We start from the raw sequence: 19,086 nt of genomic DNA on the forward strand, positions 1-19,086 counted from the left end.
CACAGCCACGTCTCCACGCGGACGGAATATGGGCGTTCCCGGTGAAGGAAGCAGAGAAGCTGCTCCTGAAACCCCTGGGAAGTGCTGATGAGACTGTTAGGCTGAGAGCAGGCAGTTCCCGCCCGTAAAGTGGATCCACGGGAACACAGACCAGTGCGGTGACGACGGAATCACAAGACAGGATACATCTTTTTTCCTCCTTTCTTTGCTTGTGTTTTTCTTTTTTTAAAGTAGGCTTCATGCCCAACGTGAGGCTCGAACTCACGACTGAGAGGCACGCGCTCCACGGACTGAGCCAGCCAGGCGCCCATTTCCTCCTTATTACAAACAGTGTAGAAGACGCCATGTCTCTGACATACTGCTGGCCCCACAACGGGGAAACGTACATACCACGGGCTCGTATCTGTAACACACGTGATCCGTGGGTCATGTACATGCTCGCGACAGGGCAGAGGACGTGCAATGCGCTAAGGAGTTGGTAACAAGGGTGAATTAATTAGTTAGCAAATTAGTGTTTACATGTGATGTATGTACGAGATTACTCATGGCTCTGGGGTTCAGCATATGCCCCTTTGCTGATCAGAATCCGGCCCTGCTGTGTCCTTTTAACCCCAGGGACACATGGACCGCACCTGCAGAGCTCTCTCTGCCCCTCCACGCGTCCAGGACCAGGGGAGCGTCCTCAGTCCGACACAGCCCTCCACGGGTTAGGGTTAGGGCTAGGGTAAGGACCTCCAGCCTCCGACATCTGTCCCCCTTCCCCACGTGATGGGCTTCAAAACGCTGACCATGCGACAGAACACAAGCGTGGGAGAAGAGGCCGTAAGCAAGGTTATTGCAAACCCAGTTTCCCTGCAAAGAGCATCACTCAGAAACTCACCTTCAAAGAAAGCAACACAGATTGAAGATTATACAGACGCCGACGTTAATGCTGATGACACATACACAGTAATAACGTTTAATCAGGACGTTCACACTGGCTAATTGTTAGGAAAGCAGTACGAATGACAGATTCCCACTCATTTCTTCCAGACGGACTCTGAGGGTTCACTGTGTCAGCATCTCGTGTGAACTGTGTTCGGGCTGGTGTACAAGGTCCCTCCCAGTGCACAGGAGGTGCCCGACCACGCGGCTCTGGAGTCAGAGCATCTGCTCACTCGGCCTTTTTGGGAGTCTGTCCAACGGTCAAGGTCGTCGTCAGAGCTAAAGATCAGAGTACCCACCGCTCGGGGCCCAGCACACTCTGTGACGGCCCTGCGTCACGTTTTGAGAATCCGCAGAAAAGCTACACTTGAGCTCCCACAGGGGGAGCGAAGCCTCGTCCAAACACCGTTTCAGCAGGAAGTCGAGGCCCGGCGATGCCCAGGCTTCCGCAAAGCCTCTCCTGCCTCTGGACAGGAGCCCCGGAGGAGAAGCGGGCTGCACACACACGGCTTGAGGCCCCCACGCTTTGGAGCTGAGGGACAGGGTGTGTGTTTATTCTGCTCGTGATGGGCATTCACCAAAAAAAAGCGAGAAGAAACTGTGCGTATGTCTCACTGTTTGAAAAGTTTGCGCTCGCTAACGGCCTTTCGAGACTGTCTCTGTAGCCTGCACATCACTTTTTAGTGGAAGGCAGAGGAAGATTCTCTCCCTACTCTCCCCATCGGGCAGCGGCATTCCTAACTACCACGTTACATGGGGGCCCGGAGCGCCAGTCTGAACCCGGGCACCGTTCTCCGCAGGGCAGTTATTCTAAGGCACCACTCCTAGGAGAGCCAGGGACGACGAAAGCTGAGCAGGTCCAGAGGAGAAAACCAGCTTCTCCCTCGTGGTGCCGAACAGAGCAAGTTGGCGTCCCCCTGTCACCTCCTGTCACCTTCCCGAGACCAGGCCTGTGTCCGCCCAGCCCGGCCCCGCGGCGGTGTGAGCGGCACGGTGCCCCAACGGGCTGAGCACCTGCACGGGGTCCCCCCTAGAGGAGGAGCAGAGATAGAACAGAACCACAGGGACCCTACGGTCACTCGCCACTGTCTCCTTGCTCGACTCTCGTGTCTGCTCGCTGTCTGCCCGTGCCTCCCACCAGACGCTGAGCTCCGTGAGCACTCACGCCGGGGTTCGTTTGTTTCCCACCTCCGGCACCTACGGGAGCACCTACAGTGTGATTGAGAACATCTGCCGCCTGAGCACGTGCAGCCCGATGCGTGAGGCGAGGTGCGCCCAACCCCCTGCCCACTGCGTGGGTGCCAGAGGACCGATCTGATGGATCGTGGCGGCTTCCACACCCGCGACCCCAGCCCCCAGTCGGGTGGCGGCTTCCACACCCCCAAACAGGTGTGCTGATGGGCTGCGGGGCCGCGCTGTGTGGACCAGACTCGGCAGGTGCTAGCGTGGCCTGGCAGACGCAGGCACGTAATTACTATAGTTACCATTTCTTCTGGAAAATCCGCCAGGAGGGCCAGTGACATGGCACCGGGTGACTTGTGCTTCTTTTGCGCATCTGTTCCCTGGGACGTCACCCCCTTTGTAGGAGGACGACACTCCGGGGCGTGAACGGTTCACACTGAGCATCAGCTGGGGCAGTGAGGGGACCGGAAGGTGACCATTTCCTCAGGCCTGGCTTTGCGCCAGCACCGTGCGGCCTGACTCACACTCTTCGTGTAACGCGCGTCTCCTCTCAGCGACCTTGTAAAACAGGGTTACCGTTTCGGCTTCCCAGAGTGGCGTTCAGAGACCACGTCACCCGCCCAGCTCACAAGGTTGGAGACCGGATTTCAGCACCGCCTAGCTCCCTCCAGGTCTGTGCTCTGGACGGACGGCCACGCTTCCTACAGGAACCAAGTTACCGTCCACGGTTAAGTCCACAAACACAAGCAGCCGCGTCTTGGGTTTCTGTCCTGCTCCGCCATTACCCGTGCCTAAGGAAGCCCGCTGCTTCGTCCGGGCCACCCCAAGTCGTCAGGAACAGTGGCCAACGGTCACCGAACCCGCCTGGCACCCACCGCACTGCCACCCACCGTCCACCGAGCCCTGGCCCCCGCACGACCTCTCCTGTGTAAATGTCCCCTGCACCCTCCAGCCACCGCCCCCGAAGACGTGCAATCCGAGCGTCAGCTCGATTCAGCGCACTGACCGCGACACCACCCAGACCACGTGCACGTGGATCTCACCCGCCTTGTTTCCTCCTTCCGCTTCAGAAAGTAAACCCTCATGACTCAAATAGTACACCTGGGTCACAGAGCCTGGCACGAATCGGGCAGTGACAACTACCCAAAATATCCCACGGATCGTGGATAGAAAATCGTGTTTTCTGACTGTGGACAGACAGGCCACAGGCGGTGGGCACCTCACACCAGGAGCTGAGGAACCTCCCGCCTCTTGTGTCCTAGGCCCTAACACAGGTGGGGGGCAGGGCAGGACCGAGCTGTCACGTGACCAAACCTGTGCATTTGTTCGATGAAAAACCGGGCAGAGGACCTGAACGGACATCTCGCCGATGACGACATCCAGACGCCAACGGACACACGAGATGCTCGCCATCGCGCATCATCGAGCCACAAGGACACGTCACCTCACACCTGTCAGAGCGGCCAACATGAACAACTCAGGAAACAACAGGTGTCGGTGTGGACGCGGAGAAAGGGGAGCCCTCGTGCCCTGCTGGTGGGGGCGCCCCCGTGCAGCTGCTCTGGGAACGGTGTGGAGGCCCCTCGACAAGTTGCAAGTAGAACCACCCTCCGACCCCGGAGCCACGTGTGTCAGCATTTGTCAAAAGAAGGTGAAATCGCCACTCCCAAGACGTACGCGCACCCTCACGTTCACAGCAGCCAAGACGTAGAAACCACCTCGGTGTCCATCCAGCCGTGAACGGATAAAGGAGACGTGGTGCATCGGGGGCGCCCGGGGGGCTCCGTCGGTTAAGTGTCTGACCCTTGATCTCAGCGCAGGTCATGATCTCACACTCCGTGGGTTCGAGCCCCACGTCGGGCTCTGCACTGACAGCGAGGGGCCTGCTTGGAATTCTCTCTCATCCTCTCTCTGCCACTTTCCTGCTTGCACTCTCTCTCTCAAAAAAGATGAGAAACATTTAGGGGCGCCTGGGTGGCTCAGTCGGTTAAGCGTCCGACTTCGACTCGGGTAACATTTAAAAGTTTTTAGAAAGGAAGCTGTGATACACGTATACAGTGGAATATTACTGAGTCGTAAAAAATAACGAGATCTTGCCATTTGCAGCAACACGGATGGACCTTGAGAGTACAACGTTCGGTGAAATAAGTCGGACAGAGAAAGACAAGTGCCAGCTGATCCCTCTCATACGTGGAACCCGAAAAACGAAACAAGTGAAAAACCAAAACCAAATGGAAACAGACTCCTGGATACAGAAGACGATCTGGTGGTCACTGGAGTGAGGGCGGGGGATGGGCAAAGCAGGCGAGGGGGGCGGGGGGGGGGTATGGACTTCCAGCTCTCAGCAGTGAGTGACACAGAGGACAGCCACGCCCCAATGACACCGCACGGGGGCATGTGGTACCTGGACTTGTGGGGATCACTTGCAACCTACAAAGACAGGAGAAATCTTCGATCCGGCCTGAAACGGAAAGGATACCACGGGTCCCCTACACTGCAGTGGAAATCATCTTACGGTTTACTGCCAAAAAGGAAGCAGTGAGGCCCCCAAGCAGCCCAGGTCCCGGAAAGGTCAGCTTGCAGCACAGAATGCAGCTGGTGGGTCTGTAGGGGGCCCGCGAGTGTGGGGGCGCCCGGGAGCACAGCGTTTCTCTGCACGCCCGGGGCGGCTCCGCCGAGCACCGTGAGCATCGATGCTGTGCCTGAAACCCTGGCCCCCACGTACTTATCCGCAACGTGACCTCTGTCTCCACAGCAAGTCTAGGCCAGCGTACCAGAGTCACAGGCCGTGACAGCTCCCGGTCCCCCACACACCTGCATTTTCTGAATTTCCCAGAGTCAGTATTTGTAGCTGTGCGTATCCACGGGGGTGTGTGCGCACGCGTGCACAGGTGTGTGTGTGTCAGAGATGCCCCAACGGCTCCGATCCTCACCCCCGGCACAGGCTCCGCGTCCTTGCTGGCGGCCCCCCGCCCTCCAAGCGCTCACGACCCCTCTCCCCTCCCTAGGAAGCGTCGCCATCCTTCCTAGGTTTCGGACTCAGGACCCTTAAAGTTCCAATCTGATGGTTGTCGAACTGAATATACACACTTGCACACACACAACAGGGTCCCCGGAGCAGCACGTGGCACCGAGTCGTGTCAAGACACGCTTCCCGGGCAAAACTCCATCACGGAGATTCAACGTCTCAGGTCCTCAGGGACGGGGCAGGAAGGGACGGGGGCCGCAGGCAGAGGGGCAGGACCCTCCCTGGGCCCCGAGAGCTCCTGGAGGCCGTCTGGAGTCTCAGCCGGCGACTCCTGACACACGGCACACATGGGACGCAGAGGCGCTACTGTGGAAGTGAGTCCCGGGCATGAAGGACGGCCCGGGTCCGGGACAAGGGAACGCCGAGGCTGTTCCCTGAAAGTCACTTGGCAAACCCACACCAAGTGTGCGGGTGATGGGGAGGCTGGCCTGGAGGGACTCCACTGACCTTGAACGTGGCCTCCCTGCCCATCGCTTTCCAGGGCGTATCCAGGCCATCTCCGGAAGCCTCCTGGGATGACCCTGGACACTCTGCATGCACAGTTCCCTTGGTCCTAAAGGCGTCCTCTCTGCCTTTACTTCCAAACCCCGGCACACGCACCTCGACTCAAACCCGGGTCCTGGAATCCCAAACCGGCGTCCTTTCGAAGGCACTGGGTGAAGCACAACCAAGCATGGGCTGAGCCAACCGTGTGTTTGGAGGACGCGCCCCTGAGACATCTCTGGACACGCACGTGCTGCCCGGGTGACATGGGGCCTTCAACCGACACGTTTTTGTCTCCGGAAGAGTTGAGGGCTGTCCGTGGGCTGGCGGCTCTGCGGCCTTTCCCCCGGGACAGGAGACGGGGCGGCACCGAGGCGGGCAACGGGAGCCCTCCCGAACCGCGTGTTGTCCACAGGCACAACGTGCTCATCCCAGCGGGCGCCTGCTGGAGGCCCGATGGGTTCGGCTCTCCCGTCGCCAGGAGCACCCGCTTGAACACCCCAGGCAGCGGAGCGGCTGGCAGAGCCCAGTCAGGCGGTAGCATTCTGTCACGCACCCCGCGGACAACACAGGGCACAGCCGCGGCCTGTGGGAAAGGAGAGCGCTGGCCTTCCAACCAGAGGCTGGTCCGGGCCGCCCCTTCGTCCCGCGAGACAGCAGGTGCCTGAAGACGTCCAGTGGCCCTGGTTTTCCCAGAGCCTCTTATTCAAACAGGGGGATGGGCAGGCAGACACACACACACACACACACACACACACACACACACACACACACACACTTTAAGAGGGATCTGTGGCCACGACTGCTGTTAGGCCTACACATGGCTGTTTATCGATGGGCCTATCTCGGCCTGCCTACCTACCTACTCCTCTCTCTCTCTCCCTCTACCTACCTACCTTCCCACCTTACTGTCCACCTACCTACCTACCTACCTACCCACACATCCATCCATGTCTTCCCACCTCCCTAACTTCTCAGGTCTACTGACCTTCTCCAAACGGCCACACATGTAAAACTTAGACTCAGAGCTGGCGTGCACGCGATGGTGTCAAAAGTGCCCTCTCACGGACGTGCACATTGACTGTGAGAGGCTACGCAAGTAATGTCACTTGATACCGAACATGAAATGGTAGCCGTTCATCAAAAGCGTCATCAGACAGACTCCCTCCTTCACCGAGGGACCAGAGAAGAGAACGTTGGACTCCTCTCTCCCCCAACCACACATGAGCACGCACGAGGGCACACACTCACAGGCAGGTGCGGGCACGCACGTTTTATCAAAGATAGTGCTCAATTTGCAAACAGCAAACTCCTCCCTGGCTGACAGGCCACGGCTCACACAGGTGTCTGCACACCTGTCGTACAACCGAGAGGCAATTCACCAGCATCGTGCCGTCCCTGCCACGGTGGTTAGCCAGAGGACACGCTATGCCCGGGAAGAGAGCAAAACGCTGAGTCCGCAGAAACAGTTATGGAAACACAACCTTCACACATAAATCTTTGAAATGGATTAATTAACCGAGCTCAGAGACAAGGAGCCTTACTGGACACGGATGCACGTGTAACCCCTCATTTTATGAACAGCGACAACGAGGCCCACAGACTTTAAATGACTTCTCTGGAATCGTCTGCAACTTGGACACGAATGCACTCTTACTTCCTGTCTAATTCTATCGACACTTACACACGAACGTACGGTTTTTCCAGTGATCGACGATTCAGAAGAACTAACACGAATCACCTCACCACGGGAGGCCTGTTGCCAACAACAAATCCACTACTGCTCTGATTACGGTTTCTTTTCAGTGCCTACCTTTCCTCTGACTTGTTACTTATTTATTTCGCAAATGCTCGCTCTACCAGAAGACATCACACATGCTTGCCTCACGACACAGACGCTCTGGGGCAGGCGGTGGCTGGGGGGTGTGCCAGCGTCCCGCTTTCCGACGGCGGTCACACACCTGCGTTTTCCTGTTCCAGCCTTGCACCTGGAGATTCGGGCCATAGACAGAGGAACGGACAGCGTGTCCAGCCAGCGCTTCTCATACTGTGGCGCGTCAGCTGCGGGCGAGGAAGGCGATGGTGAATCCTGTGCACGATAAGCAAGAAGCAACAGTCACAGAGTCAGTCAGCACCGAATGCAGGGACAGCCACCAGCATCCTGTCCCCTAAAATTCAAAGGAAATACATTTCAACTGTTGTGACAATTTTCTGAAAGATCTGGAAAGAAGTAAGTGCCCTCCCATGTGAATTTAAACTAATTCTCTCTTTTGTCAACAAAACACTGCACAGAAGAGAAAGGTCAAAGGGGAAGCTTCGGGGAGAGAGACTGACGTGGGAAGGGGCGAGTCCAGGAGGCTGAGGGGCTGCGGCCACACCCACGTCAAACGTTGCAGTGGAGCGCCTCGGGGTCCGGAGACAGAAGGTACTAGTGCCGATCACACGCACAGAGGCCGGGTCAGGGGCCACGCTGACTGTCTGGTGGGCGCGAGCACAGCCCCTCCTCCGTGGAGCCTGCAGACCACAGGCAGGTGCGTGGGAAACGCGGAACCCACGCAAACGGGCTCGTGACCCGACCCCGCGCTGCCGGGTCCGTAGGCGGCAGGATCGGAAGTGGGCTCCAGGCAAGAGGGCCCCCAAGTTCCCGTCTGGGTTCTGAGGGAGGGGCCGGTAGCAGCTTGACCCATCCTCCCGTGGAGCCCGCGGCCCAGCATGGAGACGGCAGCCCCGGGCAGGGGTGAGGGCAACCGGCCAGCAGGCAGGCTCCCGAGCGCACAGCAGCCCCCGACTCAGCACCACCGGCTCCAAGGGCAAAGGGCCAATTCCCCGAGTTCCCTGCTGTCCAGGTTCCTGTAAGAAATGATAGCTGTGTGGGGGTACCTGGGGGGCTCAGTCGGTGGAACGTCCGACTTCGGCTCAGGTCATGATCTCGCGGTCTGTGGGTCCAAGCCCCACGTCGGGCTCTGTGCTGATGGCTCGGAGCCTGGAGCTGCTTTGGATTCTGGGTCTCCCTCTGTCTCTGCCCCTCCCCCGCCCACTCTCTGTCTCTCTCTCTCTCAAAACCGAATACACGTTAAAAAGAAAAAAGAAAAAGAAAGCAAGCAGAGCTGCTCCATCCTTCTACTTGCAGGAGCAAGGGGCCGCGTTCCCACAGCGGACCCGAGACGCCGCGGGCTGCGCCAGTCAGCGCCTCACAACCCGCACAGGTAAGGCAGGAGTCACACGCCCACTGCAGGCGACGCAAAACATGCCCTCCCCCGCTTGCTCTGTGACGCTCTGCCGAAGAGCTAAAGCGGAAAAGGCCGTCGTGAAACACCGATGTGCGACTAACCGAGTCCCGGGACCTTTCCTGTTCGCTGCCGCAGTGACCACGAGACGCATTCTGAACGGGTGGGAACCTCGGGAGCTGCGGGGGCGGCTGGAGGCGCAGCGTCGGGGCAGGTGCGTCAGGGGCGGGCGGCGGGCGGCCCCTCTGCGGGGGCCCCCGTGGGGAGGCCCTCACAGACCCTCCCCAGGGCAATCCACTCCCTCCGTTTCCCCGACGTGCCACACGACGGAGACATCTCAGAAACGCCAGGAAAACCAAGTACTTGTGATACAAGACACGGAAACCGTTTGGAAATGAGTGAGAGGAGATGAAGTAACATGCGTCCCGGCGTCTTGCCACGCACGGGCACGGAGAGCCACGCGTGGCACATGGCATGCCAGCGTGCCGGCTCTCCTCAGGCGTGCACGCACACATGTCCACACGGAAGCACGAAAACACCACCTTCGCGGTGGAGACACGACCACACCCTACACAACTGGGAAATTCAAAACTGTAAAAAGAGGGAAAAAATTCGGTCCAAACCTCATCACACACTTGGTACATTTCCTGAAGACCTTCTTCCTATTCTCTTTCTGAAACTTAGTTAGAGCCATACTGCCAATAATCGCGATCGAGGGCATGGAAGAGTGAGAAGAACGTTTATGGGTCACAGTTGACACAAGCGGGACTCACCCACAGACCTCGCGCTCGGAGGCAGAGCACCTTCTGTTTAATAGGAACCCGGGTCCTTGAGGGTGATTATACTTTGTTCTATCTATCCCTTGTGTAGGGAGAGCTTCTCTTGCTCTAACTCCCTTGTAACGAAGTCTGTATCTAAATATAATTTAGCAGTTATCAGCACTTGCTCGAGGAGAACACGGCGTTCGCACGTTTTACAGGATTACCTAAGATGCCTGAGGCTTTGTCTGAAGAGCGGCCTACAGGCTGGCCCAAGACCCTGATGGCCTAGCGGGAACAGGGACGGCCGTGAGGGGTAAGGACGATTCTGCAGGAACGAGTGTCAGCAGGGGCGGCTCTGAGCGGCGACCCTAGTTTGCCGAGCGCGTGAGCAGGAGCCGAGAGCGAGGGGGAGCGGACCCCCGTTCTCTGCTGCGCCGACCCCACTCATGGGGGTCTCCATCTCTGCTGTATGCCGAAATACGTCTTTAAGGCATTTTTTAACTTTATTAATTTATTTTGAGGGGCAGGGGGGAGAGAATCCCGAGCAGGCTCTGTGCTGTCAGGGCAGAGCTCGATGCGGGGCTCGAACTCATGAACCATGAGATCACGACCTGGGCCGAAATCACGAGTCCAACACTTAACCGACTGAGCCACCCAGGTGCCCCTAAGTCATTTTTTTAAAAGAAAAAAAAAATATTAGTCATCGTAATACTTTGAATAAGAGATTTGAAAGCAACTTTTCAGGTACTGCTGTCTTCTTCCTACTTTGGATAATTGTGGGCTTTGCAACTCCTTTTATTTTTACTGAGCAATCTTGAGGCATGAACCACCTACAACATGTACTCATGTAGGAGCACAGTTTGATGAGCTTTGACAAACAGATACACCCCATGCCAGAGCCTGAATCACGACACAGGCTAATTCTGCCCCATCCACACCCACACAAACCTTGTCCCCACAAAGTTCCCTGTGGCAGTTTGTAGGCAATTCCTGCCCTCCAGCCACGTCAGTCTGACAGAAGTCAGATCAGCTAGATTAGTTTTGACTCTTAGAACTTCTACAAATAGGACCACACAGGAAGTATATGCACAAGGCTCCATTCAGCAGGAAGTCTGAGATGTATCGGCAGAGGATTCGTTTTCATCAGTGAGTAGTATTCTGTTTGCATATACCTGCATTTCTCATCCACTCACCTGCTAAAGGAGATCTGGGCTCCTTCCCGTTGGAGGATATTATCAGCACATTTGCTGTGTTATCAGTTAAGTCTGCACTTTGGATGTTGTGCCTGCTTGCGCTGCTGGGGCAAACATCACTTGCTCGTGATGTGGTACCCTTTGGGTTTTTTCACAGGTTGTTGACCATTTTTGCACCAGCATTCGTGAGGGTTGTTGTCTGTAACGTTCGTTACTTATAATGCCATCGAAAGGTGCCGGTACCCGTATTATCCTGGCCTCACACAATTAGTGGGATACATTCCATCTTCCTTTATTTCCTGAAAAACTGTGGAGGTCACATGTTATTTCTTTGACAGAATTCACCAATTACAGAATAGTTGAGTTACAGTCCTAAATAGCCTATCACAGCCCTGCATGTGATCTTGGTGAACGTTCCATATTCACCCTGTAGGCTTGGGGTGTGGTTCCCTGTAAAAGGCAGTTAGGTTCCAGTTGGTTCATAAGGTTGATTATGTCCTTTATGTCCTTACTGATGTTCTGTCTACACGTCATATCAACTTCTGCATAAAGAGTATTAAAATCTCCATAGATGATGAGAGGCTTGTCTAATTCTCATTTCTGCCAGGTTTTGGTATATGTATTTGGAAGCTCTATTACTGGGTGTGTGCCATACTTAAGACTAGAATGTCTTCCTGATGAATTGATTCTTTAATCATAACGAAACACTCCTCTTTGTTTTTTGGACACTCCTTATCTTGAAGACTACTTTGTTAGACGTTAACAAAGCCACCTTCTTTGGTTACTGTTTATAAGATACATATTCTCTACTCTTTTAATCTCTACCCATCTGCATCTTTACATTTCAACAGTACTTCCCGTGGTAAGCAGACTTGGGTCTAATTCAGTCTGATAATTTCTGTTTCAAATGGAACGTTTAGTTCGTTTACATTTAATATAATTCTCGTGTCACGGGGTTTAGTTATACATTGCTAATTTGTTATTTGTTCCTCTTGGGTTTTCTCCCAGTTCATTGAACATACTCTTTTAGGGGTTAATTTCTTTCATTATTCTTTTTTATCTCCTCATTGGCTATAGGGATCATAATACACACTCTTAATTTATCAGTGTTTACTCTGAGTCAGTACTGCATCACTTCAAACCTTGTAGCTGATACATCCTCCTTCCCATGCCTCCCTTCACCAGTGCCAGGATTGCACAGCAGAGCATCTCAATGTGCTTGGCCCCACCCTTGGTGCTATTTTTGCTGTCTCTTACATCCACATACATCACCACCTCCACTTTACTGTGCTATCATTCTGTCCTCTGAACTATCTAACTTCAAAGGAACTTCAGAGAAGGAAGCACAGACATCCTACACATGCACGCTCCTCCTGTGGTGCTCCTCACTCCCTGTATAAGCACGTCTCCCACTGGCATCCTGTCCTTTCATCTGGAAGACCACCTCTTAGGATTTCCTGTAGTGCGGCCCTCCTGGTGGCATTTTCTTAGCTTAGATTTACTTTAAAAAGTCTGTAAGTGCTGATGCGTAGGGGCACTTGTATCCCAATGTTTATAGCAGCACATTCAACAATAGCCAAATTATGGAAAGCGCCTAAATGTCCATCAACTGATGAATGGATAAAGAAACTGTGGTTTATATACACGATGGAATACTACGTGGCAATGAGAAAGAATGAAATTTGGCCTTTTGTAGCAACGTGGATGGAACTGGAGAGTGTTATGCTAAGTGAAATAAGTCATACAGAGAAGGACAGACTCCATATGTTTTCACTCCTATGTGGATCCTGAGAAACTTAACAGAAGACCATGGGGAAGGGGAAGGAAAAAAAAGAGGTTAGAGAGGGAGGGAGCCAAAACATAAGAGACTCTTATTAAAAACTGAGAACAAACTGAGCGTTGGTGGGGGGTGAGAGGGAAGGGAGGGTGGGTGAGGGGCATTGAGGAGGGCACCTGATGGGATGAGCACTGGGTGTTGTATGGAAACCAGTTTGACAATAAATTTCATATTCAAAAAAAATAAAAAATAAAAAAAATTTTTAAAAAGTCTGTATCCCTTCATTTTTAAAGAATATTATCCCATGCATGTAAAATTCTTAATAAACACTCATTTACATCATTGTACCCGGGTAAGTAACGTCTTTTTAAAATCTGGCTGCTGCCTGAATTTCCTCTTTTGGTTTTCGACAGTTTGATTGGAATAGTTTTCTTTGTGTGCGTCGGGCTTATGACCATCCCCATCCTCATTCTGGGACTCGTCCACCTGATGTGTCCCACACATCACTGGGGCTCATTTGTCAGTCTCTCTGTCTCTGTTCTTGAGATGGGCAATTTTCCATTTGTCTCCTGGTCTCTCGAGCAGTCCTACTGCCATCTTCTATCCATGGGAAGACGAACTAGTAGGCATTGGATTCTAATTATTATGCTTCCAGTTCTATGGTTACCATTTGTTCATTTTCTGAAGTTTCAGATTCTTCACTGAGAGTCCCCATCTGTTCAGTCATTACGACCATATTTTCCTCTAAGGCCTTAAACATATTTGAAAGTGCTGCATTAAGATCTTTGTCTGCTAAATTCCGTATTTTCACATGGGGTCTATTTCTACTGCTTGCGTGTTTTCTTAGCTTCATATCACTCGTTGTTTGTGTCACTAGTAGTTTCTGGCTGCAGACCAGACGTTATCAACGACACAAGGTAGTGACTATGGACTATGTTTCCTTCCAGGGCATTTCTGTTCAGCAGGTAGATCACTTACCGTAATCACCTTAAACGTAGGGAGTTTTAAACTATGTTGGGGTGGGTTTGCAGAAACCAAAGTGTTTACTAAACCCCTGTAACTTGAAGGGATTCAGCCTCCAGTGCTGTCCCGTCCACACTTGTTTCCAAGGGTTGGTTTTAGAGACTCCGTTATGGCAGCTTTATGGTTGCCTCTGTGCCTGAGGTGCAGCCCTTCCGAATTCGCAGCTGCACATCTAGTTCAGTTTCTCTGGTTCGGCCGGGATGGAGCCGCAGTGTTACCAGCACGGCTAGACCTCTGGCATCTTTGCTTGTTGTGCCCTCAGCGCCTTGACTGGGGGGCATGGGGTAGTCTTTCCCTGCGCACTGGTATCCTGGCATTCGGCCAAGGACTTGTGCCAAACCTACGCAGACATGCTTCCAGCTCCCAAAGCCACCTCCTTCCGGGGACCCTGCTGCCCCACCCCACGGCTTCTAGCTGATCCAGAAGCCCTGCGTCCTTGTCCTTGTCTCCTCGGTGCGCCAGGACCACATGCTGTGTGTGAGTTGCACTGTCACCTTGTGGTGTCCCCTCCATCACGGCTCACGGTCTTATATGGCCAGCTGCCCAGCACCTGAAAACAAGCACCTTGCTTCTACTATTTAGGGCAGAGGTTAGCACTGCGGGAGACGTGCTGTGCGGGCTTCTTCAAGTGCACTTGGTTCTTCCTGTGCTCACGGATCTTCTCAGAACCCGTGCTGGACGGGAGGTCTGTGCCAACAGCTGCTTTGTCTTGTTTCACACATCCGATGTCTCGTGCAAGGACTTGAAAATGTCACTGTGCATACAAATCATAAAGGGAGTTTGTAAGAGATAAATTCTCAGGCCCCGTTCTTTGAGATTCGTGTCGTACAGGTGCTTAGATATGGCTTTGGAATCTCCGTTACTTTGACACTGCACGCGCTTTGACACGCGTCACGAAACACCGCTCGCGTGTATCAGGACCAGGCCACGCAAGATGTTGTAGTACCCAAGCACTGTGTCTGTTTCTAGGGAGAAGTGTGTTTAAAAACGTCCATGTTTGTAGGCTGATTAAGCATCATTCAGTGCATAACCTAAATGTGATTTTTAAAACAGAAATATTGTAATTTTAAAATGATTTCAATCTGGGGTGCCTGGGTGGCTCAGTCAGGTGAGTGTCTGACTTCGGCTCAGGTCATGATCTCACAGCTCATGTGTTCGAGTCCCGCGTCGGGCTCTGTGCTGACAGCTCAGAGCCTGGAGCCTGCTTCAGATTCTGTGTCCCTCTCTCTCTCTGCCCCTCCCCTGCTCACACTCTGTCACTCTCTCTCCCTCCCTCAAAACTAAACGTTTTAAATAAATAAATAAATAAATAAATAAATAAATAAATAAAATGATTTCAATTAAATAATTAAAATGATTGTCGATATTTTCGTACCAGAGCAGAGTGCTGTATAATTCATGCCTGCTCATGGGCTATCTGATGCAGCTCGGGGCCCCCACCGGGGGCTCACAGGCTAGAGTCCATAGCAACAGGCTTCTTTCCACGTTTATTTCCATGAAATTAACTAATAAGTCACTAGAATGGACGGCAAGTGTTTGGTGGCTTTATTGAAGTTCTGGATTTTGGATATTCTGACCTAACATGGAGCCGATGACTATGAGGCAGCCGTTCACTGGAGGTTCCTGAGAAGGCGGTATACTAAATTTGTTATGCAGACCACAGACCAAAGACTCCAAATCCAAACCTTTATTTTACGTGGCTCTTTAGAATATGCTTCTACGTGGCAGACTGCAATGCCCCGGTGTTATCCTTAGAGAAGCTCCAAGATGGGACTTGGATTTCTTTCTAATTTTGATGAATAAAGTAAAGGTAATTTTTAAACCTAGGAAAGACTCAAATGCTAGCAAGCAGCTGAATACTCACCACTTAGTGTTCAATTAATGGCAAGTGCGCTGCACAGCAGACAAAAACGCCTGTGGGTCACAAGTTCATAATTTCGACCTTGAGACATCCTGCTGGAGGTACGGGCCCGTTTTTAAATCTAATTTCAGACTGCGACACAACACAACTGTACTTTGGTATTGCACACAGCAACAGGAAGTGCCGTGTGGTGCCTTGGGGGAGAGGTGGCCGAAGCTGGACGCCCCGTCGCCATGACTTGGTCTGGGAACCCTGCGGGACCTTCACAACCTAGAGGCAATTTAAGAAGATGGGTTTCTGTGAGAAGTCCCAGTTACCCCTACACTTAAAATCTGTGAAATGGACGTGACATTCACGGCCTCATGTGGTCACTGGGTGAAACCCCTAGGGGTTGCCAAGGGAATCTGAGCCACAACCGGAAAGCCAAGGGCAGGTGGGGTGCACCTGGAGGGGACAGTCCCCTCTCTCGGCCTCCTGCCCTCCCCGTACCTCCCTGAAGAGACAGACTTTGAAAATACTCCTTGCCTTAGTTAAATACTATGACCTTGTGTCATAAAATTAGTGCTTTTAGAAGTGAAATTGATTAGAACAAAATGTACGTAAGACTTTTACAAACACTTCTTTTCTTGCAGAAAACAAGACACATGTCACCTATATACCTCTAAATAATGAAAAAAAAAAAAAAAACCCAGAAGCCTCACATCCTCCGAACACACTGTGTTTCCCCTACGAGGAAGACCCCACGGTGGGTATGAAGCCTGGATACCAGCGCGGAATTTTAAATCTGAACTCTTAACAGTTAAGAACCTTGAGACACTTTCTCAGCATCAGAGATTCAGCGAGGGGAGGCGAGCCTAGCGGCGGAAAAGCCAGACTGAACTGTCACCTCTGAGTTCCCCGAAGGGCTCTCAGGGAGGTTCTAAAAGGAAAGAATGTTTCCATAATCTCGTAATTAACTCTGCTGTCAGCATGTAATTTAAGGTGAGTACGCGACGTGTCTGATGACGAACTATTTTGACTGCAGCGTCACGGGCCCTTCTCAACACTGTTCACGCCCGATGCTCTCGTCTTTCTTACTTTAAAAACCCGTAATCACGTTGGCACAGGGCGGGCTTGACACTCATCTCAGGGACAGGCTTGGTGACTCTGCTCTGTCTCTAGTGTCATGTTTCCTTCAGCTTTCGTGTGGTGACTTTGCTTCCAGAACTCTTCTCTTTGTGGGCTGGCCTCCGTAGTGTGCTACCTCCCAGGCCACCCGCGTGCACTCGCATGCACACGCGCACCCACATACACCCACGCACACGCCTCCCCACACATGCACCCCGGCATGCACACCCACGCTTGCACGCCTGCCTGTACACGCCCACACGCACGACACATGCACCCACGTACACCCACATGCACTCACCTGCACACCCTCACATGCACGTCCGCACACACCCACACCCACCCGTGCACACCGCACACGGGCTTGGGGGTTGGTTCGGGGCGCAGTGACACCGTCAGCACCACCCCAGGGCACACGGCCGGGCAGCGGCTCGGCATGGGGTGGGGGCGGGGTGGCCCGAGAAGCGACACCAGGATGGCCGCCGGGCCAGGATGGACCCCTCCACATCCCCGTGGGCAGCCGGTGGGGGGGCGGCATGGCTCCTGGGGAGGGCACGTCCCAGCACTGACCCGAGGGCTCCAGCCCCTGGCCACCCAGCACCCAGCTGCCCCTGCGGGAGACACCCCCCGACCAGCCGCCTCGCCTCCCGGGGCCGGAGCAGGTCCACCTGGCGCCTGCCTTTGGGCACCAAGTGTGGCCGCGCCCTCCGAATCACAAAAGGAACAAGATGAACACGTATTTACTGGAACACATTTTAAAACAGCAGGAAAAGTATCTTTTGCTCTTTTCACACAGAAGAATCCAGAGCTGAAGCAGGCTATGCGAAGGGACCTGGGCCCATGCAAGGTCCACTCCATCCAGAACCACCCATTTACTTCGTTACAGAAATTATGGGTCAGCGCCCCTGCGGGCATTTACGGGCATACCTGTCGGGTCAGCGCCCCTACGCGTGTTTATGGCCACATCCATCTCTAAAAATCAAGTATTTCCTAATTTTTCATCTGCATGTCATTGAATGTCCTCGGAATGGCACAGACTGTGAACATCTGTGGAGCGAAGGGAATGTGTTTTGTGCAGGATATTCTTCCTTTGGGGTCCTCTGTCCTGCGGTTTGCCCTGAGCTAGTCCAGAACTGCGGCTAGGATGGCGTGGACACGGTTGCCACGGCCAGAGAAGCTGTCGCCGAGGTGCCCGTGGTGAGGAGGAAACGCACCTGTTAGAGGCCCGATGGCCTCTGTCATTTACTCGTCCCCCACACCGACATTTTACTAGAAACTGTGGATCCTGCCTTTTCTACACAAGACACACCTTGCTGAGCCATTTTGCGCTTTTGACGTAAGAGCAAATGCAGTGTGTGAGATTGCAAAGCAGAAATACTGAACATAAATCAGTTAACGTAAGAGCGGTAATTCACCATTCCACATTTTCACTACAGAAGAATAGTTTTTAGCTATTGCTTATACAAAACTATAAAATTAAAATAGCCTAACGTTATTAAATGTAATTTTAGTATAAATCTATCCCAGACACAAGATTTCACAGAAACATCAGGTGCGGGAGGGCCCCAGGAAGCACTGGCCGCAGGGTTAGGGTGAGATATGTCCACGCCCGGTCTGTGGGTCTCTCGTGCCTTCCCAGAGGCCACAAGGACCACCCACGGAGGCCTGGACCCTCTGCCACCTTCACCAGGGAGCAGCTGCTGGCGCCCTCGACCTGACGGCCACCTTGCCCCCTCAGCAGACCCCTCACGTCCTCACTCCAGTGACGCCAGAGGGTCCCAGACATCCACAAGATGTGCAGCAGGTGTGTCACGGGGGGAGGGGACACGGGCTCCAGCTTCCCGTGACAGGTGCCCACTCCTCCCATGGCCACCCGTGACCTCTCTGGTCTCTTACTCTCCTCTCTAGGTCCCTGGGCACCAAAGAATGGGGGGATGCAGACCACAGCCGTGGCTGTTTTGCGTACAGCCGCCCCAGGGCCAGCCCGTGAGATGTCACCAGATACAGGCCGGGGGCTCAGAGACGGTGTGCTGCAGGCAAAGCCAGGTTTCCGGCGGTCAGGTCGCACCATTTCCCGAACCCAAGCTCAGACCCACCCTGGCACCAATCACCACACACGCCCAAGTCCCAGCTTGGGAGGAAGAACTCGTCAGTTAGAATTTCCTAGTAGACGCTTTCAGTGTCTGAATTTAAGTCAGTAAATTTGCCAACAAATCTGTCGTATTTACACACTCAATGAAAGTTTGGAAGAGATCCATGTGGCATAACGCTGCATGTTCTTATGTCCGTCCACGGTCCCGGGTCCTGTGTCTGAACACAACTGCCTGCAAAGCCAGAACGTGGCGACGGACAAATCCAGACCAGAACGATGCTTTAATGCAGAACCAGGAAGCCCGGATCTCCAGCACCTATGCTTCTGAACGTCACCGTCCCCTCTCAGCCGGGCACCCGACGCTGGCTGCCTTACGCCATCCTGGGCTCGTCCGGCCACCAGTTCTGCTCTCTGGCTCAGCTCAGCCT

At 53.5% G+C, this 19,086-nt stretch overlaps 1 protein-coding gene across 1 annotated transcript in view; it reads right to left on the reverse strand.

Moving 5' to 3' along the window:
• SNTG2 (syntrophin gamma 2) overlaps positions 1-19,086 on the reverse strand; it is a 170,091-nt gene that overhangs the window by 52,485 nt on the left and 98,520 nt on the right. The window contains exon 9 of the mRNA XM_027077761.2: positions 7,579-7,706. Coding sequence (XP_026933562.1) covers positions 7,579-7,706 — 128 coding nt within the window. The remainder of the gene's footprint in view (positions 1-7,578; positions 7,707-19,086) is intronic.

The sequence above is a fragment of the Acinonyx jubatus genome, chromosome A3 (assembly GCF_027475565.1).
Source record: "Acinonyx jubatus isolate Ajub_Pintada_27869175 chromosome A3, VMU_Ajub_asm_v1.0, whole genome shotgun sequence".
NCBI lineage: Eukaryota > Metazoa > Chordata > Mammalia > Carnivora > Felidae > Acinonyx > Acinonyx jubatus.